The 21,911-nt window shown below is 45.9% G+C and overlaps 2 protein-coding genes across 2 annotated transcripts; both read right to left on the minus strand.

Moving 5' to 3' along the window:
* Nucleotides 1–376: 376 nt before the first annotated feature.
* LOC119368443 (beta-glucosidase BoGH3B-like) lies at nucleotides 377–6,206 on the minus strand. Its single transcript, XM_037633705.1, has 8 exons — nucleotides 5,838–6,206; nucleotides 3,342–3,948; nucleotides 3,109–3,257; nucleotides 2,098–2,341; nucleotides 1,896–2,000; nucleotides 1,642–1,818; nucleotides 1,278–1,479; nucleotides 377–939 (listed from the first exon to the last, which is right to left on the minus strand). Exons 1-8 carry the CDS (start codon nucleotides 6,014–6,016, stop codon nucleotides 455–457), a joined length of 2,148 nt encoding a protein of 715 aa, XP_037489602.1. The 5' UTR covers nucleotides 6,017–6,206; the 3' UTR covers nucleotides 377–454.
* Nucleotides 6,207–9,662: 3,456 nt separating this feature from the next.
* Nucleotides 9,663–19,897, minus strand: LOC119361231 (glutathione S-transferase T3-like). The gene is made up of 3 exons (XM_037626542.1): nucleotides 19,786–19,897; nucleotides 10,394–10,686; nucleotides 9,663–10,307 (listed from the first exon to the last, which is right to left on the minus strand). The coding sequence occupies exons 1-3, from the start codon at nucleotides 19,895–19,897 to the stop codon at nucleotides 9,729–9,731; spliced, it is 984 nt and encodes a 327-aa protein (XP_037482439.1). The 3' UTR covers nucleotides 9,663–9,728.
* Between the last annotated feature and the right edge of the window lie 2,014 nt (nucleotides 19,898–21,911).

Here is a 21,911-nt window from a genome sequence, read left to right on the forward strand (position 1 = left end):
GGCAATCCCCACATCATCGCCGTGCTGGAGCTACGCGGTGTCACCCACAACATCTCTCTGCCGAACATGCTTCATCTTAGAGCTAGTTTTTTTTAAAAGCTTCCTGCTTATCAGTGGTCCATTTTCCAAGTAATATGATTTTTCACATGATGACATGCTTATATATTCCATTCATGGCTTCTCTACATAAAACTAGAATGGGCACACCAAAACTAGCAAGTCAAGTAAATAGAACAAAAAAACTAAAGTTGTATCAAATTCAAGTATTCGAATTGATATACTTTTAGTAGAAGAAGTAGGAGACAAATTATGTCTTGAACACCTTATACCATGTACTCAGCAACATAACTTTATTTCTCTTGTACATAACCCAATACTCAACTGTACAACACACATATGTAACAATATTCTGGTAATTCAAATGTATGATCAGCAAATATTTCATGACATCAAGCTAAATCTCAATGGCTTTTGAACATTTCAGCCCATATCCAAAAGGAAATAATGGATCATAGTTAGCACCTCCAATATTTATAGGCGGCTGCTCATCATATCTAAACCAAGTTACAGGCAACGTGCCCACAAAATCATGGTCTCCGAAGAGGCAATCAGCAACTCCCATGCCCTCACTTCCAGGCAGCCAAGCGGCAACTAGAGCATCTACTTTCTCAAGTACTTGCGGCTCAATAACCAAGGGCCTTCCAGAAATAACAATCACTAGGGTAGGGACTTTACTGGCAACACGAGTAATAAGATCGGAACCATTGAATGGAATACTAAGGTCGGTTCTATCCCCCAAGCTTTCTGCATAGGGTACCTCACCAACTACAACAACTGCATAGGAAAATTTGCCTGCTTCAATGGTAGCATGGCATTCATCATACACAACTTCAGTTTCCACTTCCACAGATTGTTGTATGGCCTCTAATATGCTTGTACCTGAGGGTATTGACAGCTTGATTAGCTTCTACATCATAGTGCGGACTAAACTAGAACATATATTTAACAAATAAATAAAACAATTCAGAAACAACCACTACACAATATGGTCCAAGGCAAACAACTTATACTTCAATTTCTAAACAACAATTTCACATTTGTGTATGGAACATGGCACTTGAAAATGGGTCAAAATTTTATACTTAACCACTAATCATCCAATCTAGAATTTCCAAAGTGAATGATTTTTATAGTAGGAAAATAATAATTGTAAGTGTCCCCTCAAAATGAAAGGTCATGTGTAATATATTTTCCTGGAGTTAAAATTATTTTCTTACCAGGAGTAATCTTTCCACTATCACCATGCCAAGATATTGTCCACCCACCGCACTGGTATCCAATATTGTCAGCATGTGTCCCTGCGATGAGTATTCTTTTTGCATTTTTGGCTAAGGGAAGGAATGGTTCCTTCCGATTCTTGCCATTTTTCAGAAGTACCAAAGACTTTCGAACAGCCTCACGTGCTAGCAGACGATGCTCCTGACACATGCATGTCGTATATGGTGAGTGATATACTGTGTGAGATAGTTAATCCAAAGAGAACAACAACCTCGTTCGCATATTGTATATGGTGAGTGATGTCTAGTGTGAGAAGAATTGACAACAACAACATAATCATAGATGAGTGAAAATGCATTTTACCTTGCAACCAATTACATCGAGTAGAGCTGGATCTGAAAATGGATGCTCAAAAACTCCAGATACGAACTTAACTCTTAGAATCCGCTCAACGGCGTCATCGATCCGTGACAAAGGTATCTCCCCCGCCAAGAACACAAGATCTTCCAAGAATTTCTCAAATCTGAAAGGTATCATAACCTGTAGATTGCTCAACAAATGCAAAACAAGAGGTTTTTGCATAATATATGCTGTAATAGCCATTTATTGAATAATACCATATCCATTCCAGCATTAACTGCTTGTGCAATGCAATGTCGATAATCAGACCCTCGAGGCTCGCAAAGATGGTCAATACCTTCCCAGTCCGACACCACAAAACCCTGTGAAATAAGCGCTTGCACATGTTGTCATGTTCGCTGTTCACAACCAAATCTAGCATCAATCTACCAACTAATAAAACACCAAAGTCTCAATCACCTGGAAGCTTAACTTGTCCTTTAAAACTTCCGTGAGCAAATGGTGGCTGGCATGTAATGGCTCCCCATTCCATTGAGAGAAGGATGCCATGATCGTTGCCACCCCTTGACTTATACAATCAGGGTAAGGTTTCATGTGGATCCTTTCCAAATCGTCTTGAGAGCAAATGGTGTTCCCTTCATTGACCCCCTTGTGAGTGCCACCACCCCCTACGTAATGCTTGGCACACGCAAGCACATTCTCCCTTCGTATCACAAGGGAGGGACCCATTTCTAGTAATAGATTTGTGGGCATATGCAAAGATAAATGCATATCTTGCGCCAATCTTTATAAAAGCTTGATCCAAAAATGCCAAGCTAGAGTCTGGACTAGCCCAGTCCAAAAATATACTCCCTCTGTTTCCAAATATTTGTCTTTCTATACATTTCAAATGGACTACAACATACGAATATATGTAGACATATTTTAGAGTGTCGATTCACTCATTTTACTTTGTATGTAGTCACTTGTTAAAATATCTAGAAAGACAAATATTTAGGAACGGAGGGAGTAAATGATAAACTTTTTTACTTAATTATCTTTGGAATAAAAAATTATTACACCTGTTTTTATTGGACCAGAAACATGAGTTAATTGCGAGATCTTATGGATTTTAGCTCTAACCTACCCCAACTTGTTTGAGGCTAAAGACTTAGTTGTTGTTGTTAAACTATTACAGTAGATTTTAGGTAAGGCTTCTTTGTTTTTTTTAGACAAGGTAAGGCTTTTTTGTATTTTGGTACTTGGCTTCACGCACAAAGCTGGAGCCCAAGACAGGCTTAAGCTTTGGGCTTTGGGTTTGGGCCGTCGGGTTGGGCTGCCCATGCCTAGGCTTACTCAATCCTCTCTCGGGTTTGAAATTTCAACGTGCTTCAGCTCAAACTTTCAATCCTCTCTAGGCTTACTCAAAAAAAAAATCTGATTCAAACTGTGGGGTCCTGATCCCAGAGCACCGGAAACTGGATGAAGTACCTAACCGAATGAAGAAACGGGTAGCCATGAGGGTGGTCTGCCGGTGGCTGGCCCTGCAGACCGGTGACGATGGTGGTGAAGGAGCGCACGATGTCTGAGTCCTCGCTGTAGCTCTCGTAGCATCTCCCCCACCTCGAATCCCTACAAACCTATACATACATCACCACCACCGCACATCAGTCCTTCTTCTTGCATCTCAAGGGACGGCCGGGAGGTTTGTGAGCTTGACTCACAGCGACGCAGGGGGCGAAGGTCCAGTGCATGCCGGTGGCGCGAACCTCGAGCGCCGTCGCCTCGCCGATCTTCCGCACAAGCTCGGGATCCCTGCACGAAATGAAGGGAGCATGTATGTAATAAACGTACAAAAAGGTTACTATATTGGTCAACGTGGTCGACCGGTACGTAACGTGCCTGGAGGCTCCGAGGCCGACGTTGTGGGGGAAGATGGTGGCGCCGATGACGTTGTTGTTGCCGTGGACGGCGTCGATGCCGTAGATGATGGGGACGGCGAGGCGGGACGAGAGGGCGAGGCGCTGCATGCCGTCGACCACGCCGGCCCAGTCGGACGCGGAGGCGCCGTCGAAGGGCGGCCTGCCGCCGCCGTTGAGGAGGCTGCCGACGCCGAGCTCCGCGAGGGCGCGGGGCGACGCCACGGAGAGCTCGATCTGGGCCATCTGCCCCGCCTTCTCCCGCAGCGTCATGCGGCCCAGCAGGTCGCGCACGCGCGCCTCCACCGGCGCCGACGGGTCCTTGTACAGCGGCCGCTCCTCGCCTTGTTCTTGCGCTGCCGCCATGCCGGCCGGTGAGCACAAGTCAGAGTATTGATTTTGTTCCCGCCACCTGGGAATGACAGCCAACTTATTTTGTCGTGCCAATCTCGGTTTGTTTACCAGTATATATACTCAACTAATCATCAAGAACGCTCACAATACCCGATTAAAGAACTACTCCATGAGTTATCACTTATCAGATAATGTGAGGATAATATGAGCTGATGCAACGTGGCAACGGGGAGAAACCTGGCCGGCGGTATTGCTCTTTCATACCCGTCACCGTGACACAATCCCGGCCCGCTACCCGTACCCCATTACCTGCAGAGTGTTGAGTTTAACCCAAGGATCCCTGCACGCCAAGATATCATGAACACACGCGATGATTTTTTTTTTTGGTCAAGGCTTTGTATCGTGCCTTCCCTTTCTTTTCTTTGTTTCTCAATTTTGTGGTACATCAAACACCACGGTGTATACTCAGACCTCGGGCTAGCAAGCCGACTCGAAGTGAACACTCAGACCACGGTGTATACTGACACAACACGGATACTACCACGCAGACTAGCTAGCTAGGAAACTCGAAAAAAAAAAGGAAACGTTTCCCTACGGTGCGCCGGCCGAGCGTTTCGGCCGGTCGCGTGCATTCAGATCGCGCTGGGTCCTTTCACGCAGGCGGTGCCACGACCACGGCCCACGCCTATGTCCCGCTAGCCTTATCCTCTCACACGGGTGCCTCTGCTATCTCCGTCTCTCGATCCCATCTCTTCTTTTTGCTTCATGACGACGGCGAGCCGCAACGACCTCGGTGATGTGTGACGCAGGCGAGGCGGTTTGCGATGGGGGAGCCACCACGCATCTGGTTGCGACCGCAGCTCTGGCGAGCTCCGCCATGGCCGTTGTCGCCGCATGCTTGAACCAACGCCCACCCATGCTGGAACCAGCCACCGTGGTTGTTGGAACCGGCATCAATTTTTGCTACAATCGATGAGTTTTCTTGCTACCGTCATCTTTCTCTTCATCGTTCATGAGAATTGGCTGGTCTTTTTTAGCTGCAATCGTCATCAAATTTTGCTACGACCGGCGAGTTTTTTTTGCTACCACTGCCTTTTCTTTTCATCGTTCATGAGAAAATGGTGAGGTCTTTTTCTTTTTGCTACAAGCACCAACGATTTTTGCTACATTCATCAATGATTTTTGCTGGAGACGGCGCCGAGGCATTTTTGCTGGAGCCAGCGCCTCAAATGCACCCTGGTTTTTTGCTACATCCGGCATCATTTTTTGCTACAGTAGGCATCATTGTTTGCTGGAACCAGTTAACTGTCGGCTACGACCGTCAGGCGTCCGGCAAGATGCTACAACCGTGTCTCCATTTTGCAATGACCGACAACGAAAAATGCTACAACGGGCAATTCTATTTGCTGGAACCAGCCAATCGCCGGAGCTGCATCCATGGCGTGCGGGCGGCGAGGGCGGGATCCATCCATGGCGAGCGCGGGGGACGGCGAAGTTGCATCCATGGCAAGCGTGGGCGGCGGAGCTGCATCGAGGGGGTGCGAGACACATTGAGCTGCATCTGGCGAGCGCCCCTGGCGAGCTGCGGCGGCCCGACGAGCTGCACCGGCGAGCGGCCCCGGCGATGAGGATGGCCGGCGAGAGCGCCAACCGGCGACCGAGACGCCGCGGTGGTTCTTCAAGCTTGGTTGCTGGGGGATGGCGGGGTGTCAAACATCGCTGTGGGCGTTATACATTTTTTTTCTTCAGGGGAGTAACTGGGAGGAAGACGAAGCAGGAAATCAGATCTAACAGCCCTTAATCGTGCTATCGGGTGGCTGGGCTGGACCAGCCGAACAGTTCGGCCGGCGCGCCGGCAAATAAAACTCATCGGCAGGATGCATCCACGCATGCAACCATAATTAAGTCACTAAGTACACACTAGCTACTAATTAAGATTATACTAACACAGAGGATGTCGACGACGGGGAGCTCAGCGCGCTGCATCGCGCCGGGCTGGTGAGGTGCGTGCGATGTGGTAGTCGACGGGGAGCTCGGGACAGCGCTACCACCCTGATGCGTAAGGCGGGCCAGGCGCGAACGGCGAGCAGCCGGCGAGGTGTTTGAGGCGGCGCCACGCCGGGCATGGTGGTCGACGCCTCAATGTGGATAGGGAAAATGGATTATCAGCGGTTGGGAAGGGGATGCTGGAGGCTGGAGCACCGTCGTCTACAGCGGCAGGCGGTGAGCTACCCGTGGTGGGCTAGCAAGCGGTTGCGTGCTGCGTGCTGTGCTGTGGGTGCTTGTCTCGTGGAGAAGATAGGGAGTTCAAGAGGAGAACAGAGAGCGATAGAGGTTGGCGGCTGGCTCTGGGAGGGACCGAGGGACAGGATGGATAAGGTCAGTGTTCGAACCGTGGAACTTGGGCCGTGCGTCAAGTTGAATCGTCTCGTGGAAACGGCAGGGCCGGCATATCAGGGCACTACTACCCACGGGTACCCGTGGCGCACATGTGAAAAAAAATTCATGAACAATTTTATAAATACGGAAACCCTTTTTAATTAAATGAACCTTTTCAAATACGAACTAACCATTTTTTTTAATACACGATAAGAACAAAACTATACATAATTTATGAATTTTTTTAAATGTGTGATGAAGAACAATATTTTTTAGTACACAATGAAACTTTTTGATAAATATGATGAATAGTTTTTTAATACATGATGAAAAAAAATAATTACACTATGGACATTATTTAAGTATAAGATGATTTTTTTTAATATTGGGTAAATATAATTTCAATATATGACAAACCTTATTGCATGACGAATAGTTTGTTAATATGCAGTGAACATTTTTTAATGCATGACAAATGTTTTCATGTTACACAAGGAACATAGTTTAAATATATGTTGAACTATTTTTAATACATGGTTTTATATACATGATGAGCATTTTTTTACTACACGATGAAAATTCTAAAATACTAGACGAAACATTTTTGTGAAATACACGGTAAAAAAGTTTAAGTATGATGTGAACTTTTTTAGTACACGGTAAACATTTCTAAAATACACTATTAACATTTTCTGAAACTTGAAAATATATTTTTAATACAAAATGAACATTGTTTAAATACAAAACTAACATTTATTAATACAGGATTACCATTTTTTAGTATACAATCAACACTATAAATACACAACGAATATTTTCTAAATACTCGATGAACATTGTTTTATGTACATGATAATCATTTTTATAATAAATACTAGCACAATACTCATCCACTGCAATGGAAGTATAAAATACAAGGATATAGGTAACTGATATGTTGATAACCCTGTGTCACCTCGCGATCTTTCCGTCGAGCTCTGCATCCCGCAGCAAGTCAATTAGTCAACAGAGTATGTACGTATGGTATGGTCATCGCCAACTTATCAAAAGATAAGTGGTCAACATATCGGCGGTATGTTCCCCGAGGCTATGACGTTGTGGGGGTAGACGGTGGTGCGATGACGTTGTTGTGGTCAGGGTCGGTCCCGAGATTTCGGGGGTCCAGGGAAGTATTAGAACCTAGTGCCCCTTAATATATAGCAATGTTGGGAATATCTCTTATCGGAAACTTATCGGTCAACCCATGATAAGGGGTAAATCGGTCAGTTTATCGGCATATCGGCCGATTTATCGTCATACTGGCTGATTTATCGGCCAATTTATCTTATCACTCAAACATCGATAAGCGATAAATCGGTCAATTTACCGAAATATCGGAAGATATCTTGAACATGAATATATAGTACATAACAATAACCAATATATGTATATGTAATATACCAACTAAATGTTGCAAAGCCGCAAAGGTAGTAGATCAAATCAAGATAAGCTTACTAGTTATCATGTCATATCTCACAAATCAATAAGTTCCCAATATAGAAATCCGTTTATAATTTCCAATCATCGATTACCAATGGTCATATGCAACAATAAACTAAAAACATGGTTGGAAAATGATGGCCACAAGTCCTGGAAACACGGCCCAAGAAAAAACTTGTGATTGTATCGAGGATTTATGGCCTCTTGATTGTAATACTACAACTTTGCAATAAAACTCCCTTTAGAGCATCTCTAGTGGATGGTGTAAATTTGGACGTGTATATCTCCATATACACGTCCATATACACCTTGCTAAATTATACACCTCCCAGTTTTTCAGTGGAACGTGTAACTTAGGACGTGTATATTCCAGCGGCTATATTTTCAAACGGCTATATTTCCAACGGCCATATTTCCAATCTATATAAACCACCCCTACCACCTCTTCCAGCACACTTCTACCTGTGACTTCTCTTCTCACCTAGATTTTTCTATCGTTTCTCACGCAACACAATGAACACATCCACTTGGGACATGAGTTCTTCGTCATCTTCATCTGGCGACGATGAACTCATACTTGCAGCATTCGCCAAGCGCGAGGAGGAAGAGAGGAAGAACGCTCGACGCCATGGCGGTTCCAAGCATGGACGTCAGTCAATTGATCGAGGAAGAGATGCCGGATTTCTTCTTTTGTGGGACGACTACTTCAAAGAAGTTCCTTGCTTTCCCGAACATTTGTTTCGACGAAGGTTCGTAATTAGTACACTTCTCTGCTTTGGTCCTTTTTTCGTTTCCCTGTCTCATTTAATTTTTATGCACAGATTTAGGATGTCGCGTACTTTGTTCAACCGCATAGCTGATGGTATACTTGAGCATGACTATGATGATTATTTTACGCAAAAAAAAGTGCTTCTGGAGCTCTTGGGTTACATCCTCTGCAAAAGATGACCGCGGCGATGCGGATGCTAACATATGGAATAGCAGCTGATGGTGTTGATGAGTACATCCGGTCCACTGAGTCTACTAATTTAGAGTCTTGCAAGAAATTTGTGATCAAAGTTTGTGAAGTTTTTGGGGAAAAGTACCTGAGATCTCCAAATGAAGAAGACATTGCTAGGTTACTTGCAATAGGGGAGGAAAGAGGATTTCCCGGTATGTTAGGGAGCATAGATTGCATGCACTGGGGGTGGAAAAATTGCCCCAAAAAATGGCATGGCATGTTTAAAGGCCATGTGAGCGAGCCCACTATGATCTTGGAAGCAGTTGCTTCACAAGATCTTTGGATTTGGCATGCTTATTTTGGTTTACCAGGGTCTCTGAATGATATAAATGTTCTTCAACGTTCTCCTATTTTTACAAAGCTAGCCGAAGGCCAAACTCCTCCAATGAATTATAGCATCAATGGCCATCAGTACACAATGGGGTATTACCTTGCAGATGGTATCTATCCACGGTGGGCAACATTTGTGAAGAGCATACCAGCTCCAACTAGCAGAAAGCATAAAACTTTTGCCAAGAAGCAAGAGGGGGCTAGGAAAGATGTGGAACGAGCCTTTGGAGTCCTGCAATCCCGTTTTGCCATTGTTCATGGACCTGCTAAAGGATGGAAACGTAAAGAAATCACTGATGTCATGAAAGCTTGTGTCATAATGCACAATATGATAGTTGAAGAGGAGCGACAAACTGGTCGGCAAAGCTGCACTTTTGAGGCAATGGGAGAAAGAGTCACAGTCTCTCGTACTCATGCGGAAGAACTGAGCTCTTTTATTCAGATGACTCGCTGGATTAGAAATTTCGATGAACATGATCAGCTTAAACTTGATCTAGTTGACCATGTGTGGCAAAAGTTTGGAAACGAGTAATCCATGTCTTTGTAATGCAGCTATCAATAAAAATATTTATGCAATGAGTGATGTAATCCATGTCCTCAACTAGCAGAAAGCAGTAAATAGTTCTTACAACTACAACATATAGCTCACATTACCCTAGGCCGCGAGCAAGGATCTCCTTCTGCTTAGCTTGGTAGAACTGCTTTTGAATATCAGTCATACCACTTGTGTCGATGAGCATGACCCTCTCATCTAATTCAAATTGTCTCCGTGCATCCTCCCTCTCGTTTCGTGCATCCTCATTCTTTTTGAGTGCAATCTCCTCTTTTCGCAATTCCAATTGTTGTGTGTAGCGATCATTTCTTGCCGCCTCTTTGATCTCATCCTTCTCTAGCTTTGCTGCCCACACAGTTTCTAATGACAGCTTGCAAGCACTGTCATCAGCTTTACCTCTCTTGTCCCTCTTCACACCATCAGGTCTTTTCTCATGTTCAAGAGCATCAGTGCGTATCGAGGTAGCATCAGTACGTACCGAGGATGCATCAGCCGGATAATTGGTGGATGTGCCCAGACTTGCATCAATGGTCTTCTTTTGTTTCCTAAGAGAAGTTTCAACTTCTCTTGTCTGCCACTTTGGATACTTTGAAAACTCTACATAGCAATGCATCAGTGTGAAAGGCTTCCTTTTTTTAAGATCCATTTCCTTGAACAAAATGTGTGCATCGTTTGTCTGCACATATAAATATGTTGTTAAAATAAGCACAACACATATAGAATATTGCACATCACATATAGAATTACAAGAAAGGCGCATACCTTTTCTTCTATAGTCCTTCCACTTTCTTGCCTATTTAAAATCTGCTGAAGGCAACCACAAAATTTAGAGGTCTCTCTGTTAATCGTTGTGTAACGGCAATTGATTGCATTAGCATTACGCTCCGGCCATGATGATTCCTTGTGTTTGTTGTAGTACTCTGAAATTCTATCCCAATAAGCATCTCGGTTTTGACATATCCCAACAATATCCAAACTTGTATTTGCCCATGCTGCTATGAGAACCTTGTCCTCATCACTAGACCAATTTTTGCCTTTGTTGGATTTTCCTTTCTCTGTTATTGCAGAACGATGCTGAGTTGATGGAGTTGCCTGCTCTCCAATTGGACTATCTGGTTGTGCTTGTGTGTAACCAAACCAATGGTGTCCAAGAAGCTTTGGTCACCAGCCATCCGCAAGCAACCAATGCACAGCTTCAGGGATTTAGAGAAAAGATTCAGTGGTTCATTTTATTGGAAATATGCCCTAGATGCAATAATAAAAGGGTTATTATTATATTTCCTTGTTCATGATAATTGTCTTTTATTCATGCTATAACTGTATTATCCGGAAATCATAATACACGTGTGAATACATAGACCATAACATGTCCCTAGTGAGCCTCCAGTTGACTAGCTCGTTGGTCAACAGATAGTCATGGTTTCTTGACTATGGACATCAGATGTCATTGACAATGGGATCACATCATTAGGAGAATGATGTGATGGACAAGACCCAATCCTAAGCATAGCACAAGATCGTGTAGTTCGTTTTGCTAGAGCTTTTTCAATGTCAAGTATCCCTTCCTTAGACCATGAGATCGTGTAACTCCCGGATACCGTAAGAGTGCTTTGGGTGTACCAAACGTCACAACGTAACTGGGTGACTATAAAGGTGCACTACAGGTATCTCCGAGAGTATCTGTTGGGTTGACACGGATCGAGAGTGGGATTTGTCACTCCGTATGACGGAGAGGTATCTCTGGGCCCACTCGGTAATGCATCATCATAATGAGCTCAAAGTGACCAAGTGGTTGGTCACGGGATCATGCATTACGGTACGAGTAAAGTGACTTGCCGGTAATGAGACTAAACAAGGTATTGGGATACCGACGATCGAGTCTCGGGCAAGTAACGTACCGATTGACAAAGGGAATTGTATACGGGGTTGATCGAATCCTCGACATCGTGGTTCATCCGATGAAATCATCGTGGAACATGTGGGAGCCAACATGGGTATCCATATCCCGCTGTTGGTTATTGACCGGAGAGTCATCTCGGTCATGTCTACATGTCTCCCGAACCCATAGGGTCTACACACTTAAGGTTCGGTGACGCTAGGGTTATAAGGAAGACTTGTATGTGATTACCGAATGTTTTTCGGAGTCCCGAATGAGATCCCGAACGTCACGAGGATTTTCGGAATGGTCCCGAGGTGAAGATTTATATATGGGAAGTTGTCATGCGGACACCGGAAAGTTTCGGGGGCATATCGGTATTGTACCGGGGCCACCGGAGAGGTTCCGGGGGTCCACCGGGAGGGGCCACCCCTCTCGGAGGGCCACATGGGCCGCAAGGGGCAGGGAACCAGCCCCTGGAGGGCTGGGGCGCCTCCCACCTTGGGCCCATGCGCCTAGGGTATGGGGGGAACCCTAGAGGGGGGCGCCCCCTTTGCTTGGGGGGCAAGTCCCCCCTCCCTGGCCGCCGCCCCCCCCTCTAGATCCCATCTAGAGGGGCCGGCTCCCCTGGCCCCTTCCCCTATAAATATAGGGGTGAGGGGAGGGCTGCAACAGACAACCAAGGTGCAGCCCCTCCCCTCCCCAACACCTCTCCTCCTCCGTCACGAGCTTGGCGAAGCCCTGCCGGAGTGCTGCTTCTCCACCTACATCATGCCGTCGTGCTGCTGCTGGAGCCATCTTCCTCAACCTCTCCTTCCCCCTTGCTGGATCAAGAAGGAGGAGACGTCATCCGCTCCGTACGTGTGTTGAACGCGGAGGTGTTGTCCGTTCAGCACTTGGTCATCGGTGATTTGGATCACGGCGAGTACGACTCCATCATCCACGTTCTAGTGAACGCTTCCGCTCGCGATCTACAAGTGGTATGTAGATGCAATCTCTCTCCCATGACTCGTTGCTTAGATGAACTCATAGATGGATCTTGGTGAAACCGTAGAAAAAAAATTTAATTTTCTGCAACGTTCCCCAACAGTGGCATCATGAGCTAGGTCTATGCGTAGTTCTCTATTGCACGAGTAGAACACAATTTTGTTATGGGCGTAGATCTTGTCAACTTGCTTGCCGCTACTAGTCTTATCTTGCTTCAGCGGTATTGTGCGATGAAGCGGCCCAGACCAACCTTACACATACGCTTACGTGAGACCGGTTCCACCGACTAATATGCACTAGTTGCATAAGGTGGCTGGCGGGTGTCTGTCTCTCCCACTTTAGTTGGAGCGGATTCGATGAAAAGGGTCCTTATGAAGGGTAAATAGAAGTTGACAAAATCACGTGGTGGTTATTCGTAGGTAAGAAAACATTCTTACTAGAACCCAATTGCAGCCACGTAAAAGATGCAACAACAATTAGAGGACGTCTAACTTGTTTTTGCAGCAATTGTCATGTGATGTGATATGGCCAGAAGTTGTGATGAATGATGAATGACATATTGTGATGTATGAGATCATGTTCTTGTAATAGGAATCACGACTTGCATGTCGATGAGTATGACAACCGGCAGGAGCCATAGGAGTTGTCTTTATTTTTGTATGACCTGCGTGTCATTGAAGAACGCCATGTAAATTACTTTACTTTATTGCTAAACGCGTTAGCCATAGAAGTAGAAGTAGTCGTTGGCGTGACAACTTCATGAAGACACGATGATGGAGATCATGATGATGGAGATCATGGTGTCATGCCGGTGACAAGATGATCATGGAGCCCCGAAGATGGAGATCAATGGAGCTATATGATATTGGACATATCATGTCACTACTATATAATTGCATGTGATGTTTATTATGTTTATGCATCTTGTTTACTTAGAACGATGATAGTAAATAAGATGACCCCTTACAACAATTTCAAGAAGTGTTCTCCCCTAACTGTGCACCGTTGCTAAAGTTCGTCGTTTCGAAGCACCACGTGATGATCGGGTGTGATAGATCCTTACGTTCACATACAACGGGTGTAAGACAGTTTTACACATGCAAAACACTTAGGGTTAACTTGACGAGCCTAGCATGTACAGACATGGCCTTGGAACACGGAGACCGAAAGGTCGAACACGAGTCGTATGGAAGATACGATCAACATGAAGATGTTCACCGACGATGACTAGTCCGTCTCACGTGATGATCGGACACGGCCTAGTCGACTCGGATCGTGTAACACTTAGATGACTAGAGGGATGTCTAATCTGAGTGGGAGTTCATTAAAATAATTTGATTAGATGAACTTAATTATCATGAACTTAGTCTAAAAACCTTTGCAAATGTCTTGTAGATCAAATGGCCAACGGTCATGTCAACATGAACTTCAACGCGTTCCTAGAGAAAACCAAGCTGAAAGATGATGGCAGCAACTATACGGACTGGGTCCGGAACCTGAGGATCATCCTCATAGCTGCCAGGAAACAATATGTCCTAGAAGGACCGCTAGGTGATGCACCCATCCCAGAGAACCAAGACATTATGAATGCTTGGCAGTCTCGTGCTGATGATTACTCCCTCGTTTAGTGCGGCATGCTTTACAGCTTAGAACCGGGGCTCCAAAAGCGTTTTGAGCAACACGGAGCATATGAGATGTTCGAGGAGCTGAAACTAGTTTTCCAAGCTCATGCCCGGGTCGAGAGATATGACGTCTCCGACAAGTTCTATAGTTGTAAGATGGAGGAAAATAGTTCTGTCAGTGAGCACATACTCAAAATGTCTGGGTTGCACAACCGCCTGTCCCAGCTGGACATTAACCTCCCGGACGAGGCGGTCATTGACAGAATCCTTCAGTCGCTCCCACCAAGCTACAAGAGCTTTGTGATGAACTACAATATGCAGGGGATGGTGAAGACCATTCCTGAAGTATTTTCAATGCTGAAGTCAGCAGAGGTTGAGATCAAGAAAGAACATCAAGTGTTGATGGTCAATAAGACCACTAAGTTCAAGAAGGGCAAGGGCAAAAAGAACTTCAAGAAGGACGGCAAGGAGGTTGCCGCGCCCGGTAAGCCAGTTACCGGGAAGAAGTCAAGAAATGGACCCAAGCCTGAGACTGAGTGCTTTTATTGCAAGGGGAAGGGTCACTGGAAGCAGAACTGCCCCAAATACTTAGCGGATAAGAAGGCCGTCAACACTAAAGGTATATTTGATATACATGTAATTGATGTGTACCTTACCAGTACTCGTAGTAACTCCTGGGTATTTGATACCGGTGCCGTTGCTCACATTTGTAACTCACAGCAGGAGCTGCGGAATAAGCGGAGACTGGCGAAGGACGAGGTGATGATGTGCGTCGGGAATGGTTCCAAGGTCGATGTGATCGTCATCGGCACGCTACCTCTACATTTACCTACGGGATTAGTTATGAACCTCAATAATTGTTATTTGGTGCCAAGTTTGAGCATGAACATTGTATCTGGATCTCGTTTAATGCGAGATGGCTACTCATTTAAATCCGAGAATAATGGTTGTTCTATTTATATGAGAGATATGTCTTATGGTCATGCCCCGATGGTCAATGGTTTATTCTTAATGAATCTCGAGCGTAATGTTACACATATTCATAGCGTGAATACCAAAAGATGTAAAGTTGATAACGATAGTCCCACATACTTGTGGCACTGCCGCCTTGGTCACATTGGTGTCAAGCGCATGAAGAAGCTCCATGCTGATGGACTTTTGGAGTCTCTCGATTATGAATCATTTGACACATGCGAACCATGCCTCATGGGTAAGATGACCAAGACTCCGTTCTCCGGAACGATGGAGCGAGCAACCAACTTATTGGAAATCATACATACCGATGTGTGCGGTCCAATGAGCATTGAGGCTCGCGGAGGATATCGTTATGTTCTCACTCTCACTGATGACTTGAGTAGATATGGGTATGTCTACTTAATGAAACACAAATCTGAGACCTTTGAAAAGTTCAAAGAATTTCAGAATGAGGTAGAGAATCAACGTGACCGAAAGATAAAATTCCTACGATCGGATCGTGGAGGAGAATACTTAAGTCACGAATTTGGTACACACTTAAGGAAATATGGAATCATTTCACAACTCACGCCGCCTGGAACACCTCAGCGCAACGGTGTGTCCGAACGTCGTAATCGCACTCTATTGGATATGGTGCGGTCAATGATGTCTCTTACCGATTTACCGCTATCATTTTGGGGATACGCTCTAGAGACAGCTACATTCACTTTAAATAGGGCACCGTCTAAATCCATTAAGACGACACCGTATGAATTATGGTTTGGGAAGAAACCTAAGCTGTCGTTTCTAAAAGTTTGGGGATGCGATGCTTATGTCAAGAAACTTCAACCTAAAAAGCTCGAACCCAAGTCGGAAAAATGCGTCTTCATAGGATACCCTAAGGAAACCATTGGGTATACCTTCTACTTAAGATTTGAGGGCAAGATCTTTGTTGCCAAGAACGGATCCTTTCTGGAAAAAGAGTTTCTCTCGAAATAAGTAAGTGGGAGGAAAGTAGAACTCGATGAAGTACTACCTCTTGAACGGGATAGTAGTGCAGCTCAGGAAAATGTTCCTGTGATGCCTACACCAACTGAAGAGGAAAATAATGATGATGATCAAGGTACTTCGGATCAAGTTGCTACTGAACTTCGTAGGTCCACAAGGACACGTTCCGCACCAGAGTGGTACGGCAACCCTGTCCTGGAAATCATGTTGTTAGACAACGGTGAACCTTCGAACTATGAAGAAGCGATGGCGGGCCCAGATTCCAACAAATGGCTTGAAGCCATGAAATCCGAGATAGAATCCATGTATGAAAATAAAAGTATGGACTTTTACAGACTTGCCCGATGATCGGCGAGCGATAGAAAACAAATGGATCTTTAAGAAGAAGACGGACGCGGATGGTAATATTACCGTCTATTAAGCTCGACTTGTCGCTAAGGGTTATCGACAAGTTTAAGGGGTCGACTACGATGAGACATTCTCACCCGTAGCGAAGCTAAAGTCCGTCCGAATCATGTTAGCAATTGCCGCATACTATGATTATGAGATATGGCAGATGGACGTCAAAACGGCATTCCTTAATGGACATCTTAAGGAAGAGCTGTATATGATGCAGCCGGAAGGTTTTGTCGACCCTAAGAATGCTAACAAAGTATGCAAGCTCCAGCGATCCATTTATGGGCTGGTGCAAGCATCTTGGAGTTGGAACATTCGCTTTGATGAGATGATCAAAGCGTTTGGGTTTATGCAGACTTATGGAGAAGCCTGCGTTTACAAGAAAGTGAGTGGGAGCTCTGTAGTATTTCTCATATTATATGTACATGACATACTTTTGATGGGAAATGATATAGAACTTTTGGACAGCATTAAGGCCTACTTGAATAAGTGTTTTTCAATGAAGGACCTTGGAGAAGCTGCTTATATATTAGGCATCAAGATCTATAGAGATAGATCGAGACGCCTCATAGGTCTTTCACAAAGCACATACCTTGATAAGATTTTGAAGAAGTTCAAAATGGATCAGTCCAAGAAGGGGTTCTTGCCTGTATTACAAGGTGTGAGATTGAGCTCGGCTCAATGCCCGACCACGGCAAAAGATAAAGAAGAGATGAGTGTCATCCCCTATGCTTCAGCCATAGGATCTATTATGTATGCCATGCTGTGTACCAGACCTGATGTAGACCTGATGTCATCCCGGCAAGGAACACTGGACAGCGGTCAAGAATATCCTAAAGTACCTGAAAAGGACAAAGGACATGTTTCTCGTTTATGGAGGTGACGAAGAGCTCGTCGTAAAGGGTTACGTCGACGCTAGCTTCGACCCAGATCTGGATGACTCTAAGTCACAAACCGGATACGTGTATATGTTGAATGGTGGAGCAGTAAGCTGGTGCAGCTGCAAGCAGAGTGTCGTGGCGGGATCTACATGTGAAGCGGAGTACGTGGCAACCTCGGAGGCAGCGCATGGAGCTATTTGGGTGAAGGAGTTCATCACCGACCTAGGAGTCATACCCAATGCGTCGGGGCCGATCAAACTCTTCTGTGACAACACTGGAGCTATTTCCCTTGCCAAGGAGCCCAGGTTTCACAAGAAGACCAGGCACATCAAGCGTCGTTTCAACTCCATCCGTGAAAATGTTCAAGATGGAGACATAGATATTTGCAAAGTACATGCGGATCTGAATGTCGCAGATCCGTTGACTAAACCTCTCTCGCGAGCAAAACATGATCAACACCAGAACTCTATGGGTGTTCGATTCATCACAATGTAACTAGATTATTGACTCTAGTGCAAGTGGGAGACTGTTGGAAATATGCCCTAGAGGCAATAATAAAAGGGTTATTATTATATTTCCTTGTTCATGATAATTGTCTTTTATTCATGCTATAATTGTATTATCCGGAAATCGTAATACACGTGTGAATACATAGACCATAACATGTCCCTAGTGAGCCTCTAGTTGACTAGCTCGTTGGTCAACAGATAGTCATGGTTTCCTGACTATGGACATCAGATGTCATTGACAACGGGATCACATCATTAGGAGAATGATGTGATGGACAGGACCCAATCCTAAGCATAGCACAAGATCGTGTAGTTCGTTTTGCTAGAGCTTTTTCAATGTCAAGTATCCCTTCCTTAGACCATGAGATCGTGTAACTCCCGGATACCGTAAGAGTGCTTTGGGTGTACCAAACGTCACAACGTAACTGGGTGACTATAAAGGTGCACTACAGGTATCTCCGGAAGTATCTGTTGGGTTGACACGGATCGAGACTGGGATTTGTCACTCCGTATGACGGAGAGGTATCTCTGGGCCCAATCGGTAATGCATCATCATAATGAGCTCAAAGTGACCAAGTGGTTGGTCACGGGATCATGCATTACGGTACAAGTAAAGTGACTTGCCGGTAACGAGACTGAACAAGGTATTGGGATACCGACGATCGAGTCTCGGGCAAGTAATGTACCGATTGACAAAGGGAATTGTATACGGGGTTGATCGAATCCTCGACATTGTGGTTCATCCGATGAAATCATCGTGGAACATGTGGGAGCCAACATGGGTATCCAGATCCCGTTGTTGGTTATTGACCGGAGAGTCGTCTCGGTCATGTCTGCATGTCTCCCGAACCCGTAGGGTCTACACACTTAAGGCTACACACTTAAGGTTCGGTGACGCTAGGGTTATAAGGAAGACTTGTATGTGATTACCGAATGTTGTTCGGAGTCCCGGATAAGATCCCGGACGTCACGAGGAGTTCCGGAATGGTCCGGAGGTGAAGATTTATATATGGGAAGTTGTCATGCGGACACCGGAAAGTTTCGGGGGCATATCGGTATTATACCGGGGCCACCGGAGAGGTTCCGGGGGTCCACCGGGAGGGGCCACCCCTCTCGGAGGGCCACATGGGCCGCAAGGGGCAGGGAACCAGCCCCTGGAGGGCTGGGCGCGCCCCCCACCTTGGGCCCATGCGCCTAGGGTATGGGGGGAACCCTAGAGGGGGGCGCCCCCTTTGCTTGGGGGGCAAGTCCCCCCTCCCTGGCCGCCGCCCCGCCTCTAGATCCCATCTAGAGGGGCCGGCCCCCCTTGCCCCTTCCCCTATAAATAGAGGGGTGACGGGAGGGCTGCAACAGACAACCAAGGCGCAGCTCCTCCCCTCCCCAACACCTCTCCTCCTCCGTCACGAGCTTGGCGAAGCCCTGCCGGAGTGCTGCTTCTCCTCCAACATCACGCCGTCGTGCTGCTGCTGGAGCCATCTTCCTCAACCTCTCCTTCCCCCTTGCTGGATCAAGAAGGAGGAGACGTCATCCGCTCCGTACGTGTGTTGAACACGGAGGTGCTGTCCGTTCAGCACTTGGTCATCGGTGATTTGGATCACGGCGAGTACGACTCCATCATCCACGTTCTAGTGAACGCTTTCGCTCGCGATCTACAAGTGGTATGTAGATGCAATCTCTCTCCCATGACTCGTTGCTTAGATGAACTCATAGATGGATCTTGGTGAAATCGTAGGAAAAAAATTTAATTTTCTGCAACGTTCCCCAACACATTTGCATGTCTCTCCCGTGCTTCCTCTCCCCTGCCCGTCGTTCAGAAACCAGCTTCATGGAGGAAGGATCTGCTGCCTCTCCCCAGCCCGTCGACCTCACTCCTCTTCCCAGGCCGCAGGCCGCCGGCCTCCCCAGCCCGTCAACCTCCTACCTCTCCCCAGGCCGCAGCTAGCGCCGCCCGCACCCCGCACTCCGCCGCCCGCATCCCGCACCCCGCCGCCCGCAGCTAGCATCGCCCGCATCCCCCACTCCGCCGCCCGCATCCCGCACTCCGCCGCCCGGACGGCCTCCCCACGCGGCCGACCTCCCGCCACCGACAGATCTAGCTACAGGGCGTGCGGCCTCCCGTCCCCGCCCTCCCGCTCGTGAGCTTGGCCGGAGAGGAAGAAGTTGTTACCTTGGGCGGTGGCCGGAGAAGAAACGCGGCGGCGACCTGGGGGCGAGCTCCTCCGATCCTTCCTCCGGGCGGGCGCGGGACGAAGCAGCGGTCTGCTTTTCGCGAGCTCGCGAGCGTGGCTTGCTCGTGTTTATTTCCACGCCTCGTACCTCCGTGGCCTGGGCGTGGATGTTTACACGCCCTTTTACACGAGTCGCTGGGAGCAGTTTTTCAGCTCGCATCGTGTATATTTGCTATACACGTCCATATAGATGATCCACTAGAGATGCTCTTACTACGCAAAAAAAAAAGAGAAGCGATGCTAATGATACGGAAAAACGCTATGCAGATATTAATCAATTTGAAATTTGCATACAATTATTTCTTACAACATACGCCACACTGGGCGGGGCACTATTAAAAAGGGCACCATCATGCCTATTACCAAAACTAAACTTCGCAATTTCATGTGCGACCACATTGCCTGACTGACTATTGGTGTTAATGATCTTGAAAATATTTAGAAGACATATATACCAGTCGGATGTTCTTATACAGAAAAGGATAAAGAAAAACACTTGCAGGTCACTACTAGTACATCATTCACTTGAGCTGGGTAACGGCAAACAATAGGCACAGCGAATATAATATGCCAACTAGATAAGTACGGTAGACAACCTCTTGAGGTAAAACTCCCTAACTATGGAGACGAAGATATCACTTGTACATCAAGGTTACAAACAAATCGTAATCGGTTGTCATTACGTGATCTCAAGGATACAATAATCATTTTTTTCGGGTGAATACAATAATCATTCTTCAAACAGAAGCCAGCCAGCCAGCACACACACCCCGGTCAGTGGCGTGGTGTGCTGTGATGTGTGCGTGCGTGCGTCAGTGCCGACGCAGGCAGGATGTTGTCCTTTGAAAAGAACAGCGTAAACGTTGGTTACACGCAACATATTTTTTGAGCTTCATCGAGCTTGACAGTAGAAAAAGAGTTTTGCTACTCCGTTAGCTAAGTTTTAGTTATGTCTCATTTACATGTGACCATCTGATTAGAATGCCTTCGTGTTTTCTTAAGAATCTATTTGTTTGTTGTCATAGGCTTGTCCAGCGACTCAGGCTGCCTGTTTATCTACAATTTGTTTGTCGCTCGGATGTTGGGTTATGAGCTACGACGTTTAGTATGCCTTTTTTTTGTCTGCAGGACGAGTTGTGTTAGTTGTTGCTTCCTCCCATCCTCTCTCATTTCCTTCTTGACAGCGGCGGTTTATTTTATTTTTGTTTCCTTTTCATTTTATTTGATATTTGTTCTCCCTTTCTTTCTAGGTTTTTTGTTTTTTATTGCCGGCTTCCATTTCTGTTTTTTGGGATGACAAGAATATATAATTCTTAGTTAGATGAGATTTAGATTTTGTTACATACCGAGCTAGTTTCAAATTTGGGTCATAACAGCATGTTTACAAAGGGAGTTTGGAACTCCAAGTTCTTAACTGGGCAACTGCAAGTTTTCAAGACGGGTTGTCAGGGAGTTGTATGTCTACCATTAGACACGTAACTGAAAGCGTTGTAAACTGCAAATGTATGTGCCACAATGGGACTGCAACTGGGGCGAAGGAGATTGTCGGATCAGTTGCATGTTTACCACTAGACAGGCAAATGTAAGTGTTGTAACCCATCCGCAACTTGTATGGCAACTACGGCTCCAACTGGGGACTAGAGGGGATTGTTGGGCCAGTTGCATGTCCAACACTATACATGCAACTGAAGATGTTGTAACCCAACTGGAATTGCATTGACTACAATGTTACTGCGACTAGGGACGGGAGGGGATTGTCAGGCCAATTGCATGTCCACCACTAGACAGGCAACTCTAAGTGTTGTACGCAGCCGCAACT

This window comes from Triticum dicoccoides, chromosome 2B (genome assembly GCF_002162155.2).
Source record: "Triticum dicoccoides isolate Atlit2015 ecotype Zavitan chromosome 2B, WEW_v2.0, whole genome shotgun sequence".
Lineage (NCBI taxonomy): Eukaryota > Viridiplantae > Streptophyta > Magnoliopsida > Poales > Poaceae > Triticum > Triticum dicoccoides.

Excerpts from the sequence above, each read along its gene's own strand:
- LOC119368443 (XM_037633705.1), bottom strand. The coding sequence starts at position 6,016 with ATGCCCGGCGTGGCGCCGCCTCAAACACCTCGCCGGCTGCTCGCCGTT. Across the intron at positions 3,949-5,837 it reads CCGTCGTCGACATCCTCTGT|GTGGCGGGAACAAAATCAAT; the intron begins GTTAGTATAATC and ends TGTCATTCCCAG. Across the intron at positions 940-1,277 it reads TAGTGGAAAGATTACTCCTG|GTACAAGCATATTAGAGGCC; the intron begins GTAAGAAAATAA and ends CAATACCCTCAG.
- LOC119361231 (XM_037626542.1), bottom strand. The coding sequence starts at position 19,897 with ATGCGGGCGGCGGAGTGGGGGATGCGGGCGATGCTAGCTGCGGGCGGC. Across the intron at positions 10,687-19,785 it reads TAGCTGCGGCCTGGGGAGAG|AGAAAGGAAAATCCAACAAA; the intron begins GTAGGAGGTTGA and ends CTGCAATAACAG. Across the intron at positions 10,308-10,393 it reads GAAGGACTATAGAAGAAAAG|ACAAACGATGCACACATTTT; the intron begins GTATGCGCCTTT and ends TTATATGTGCAG.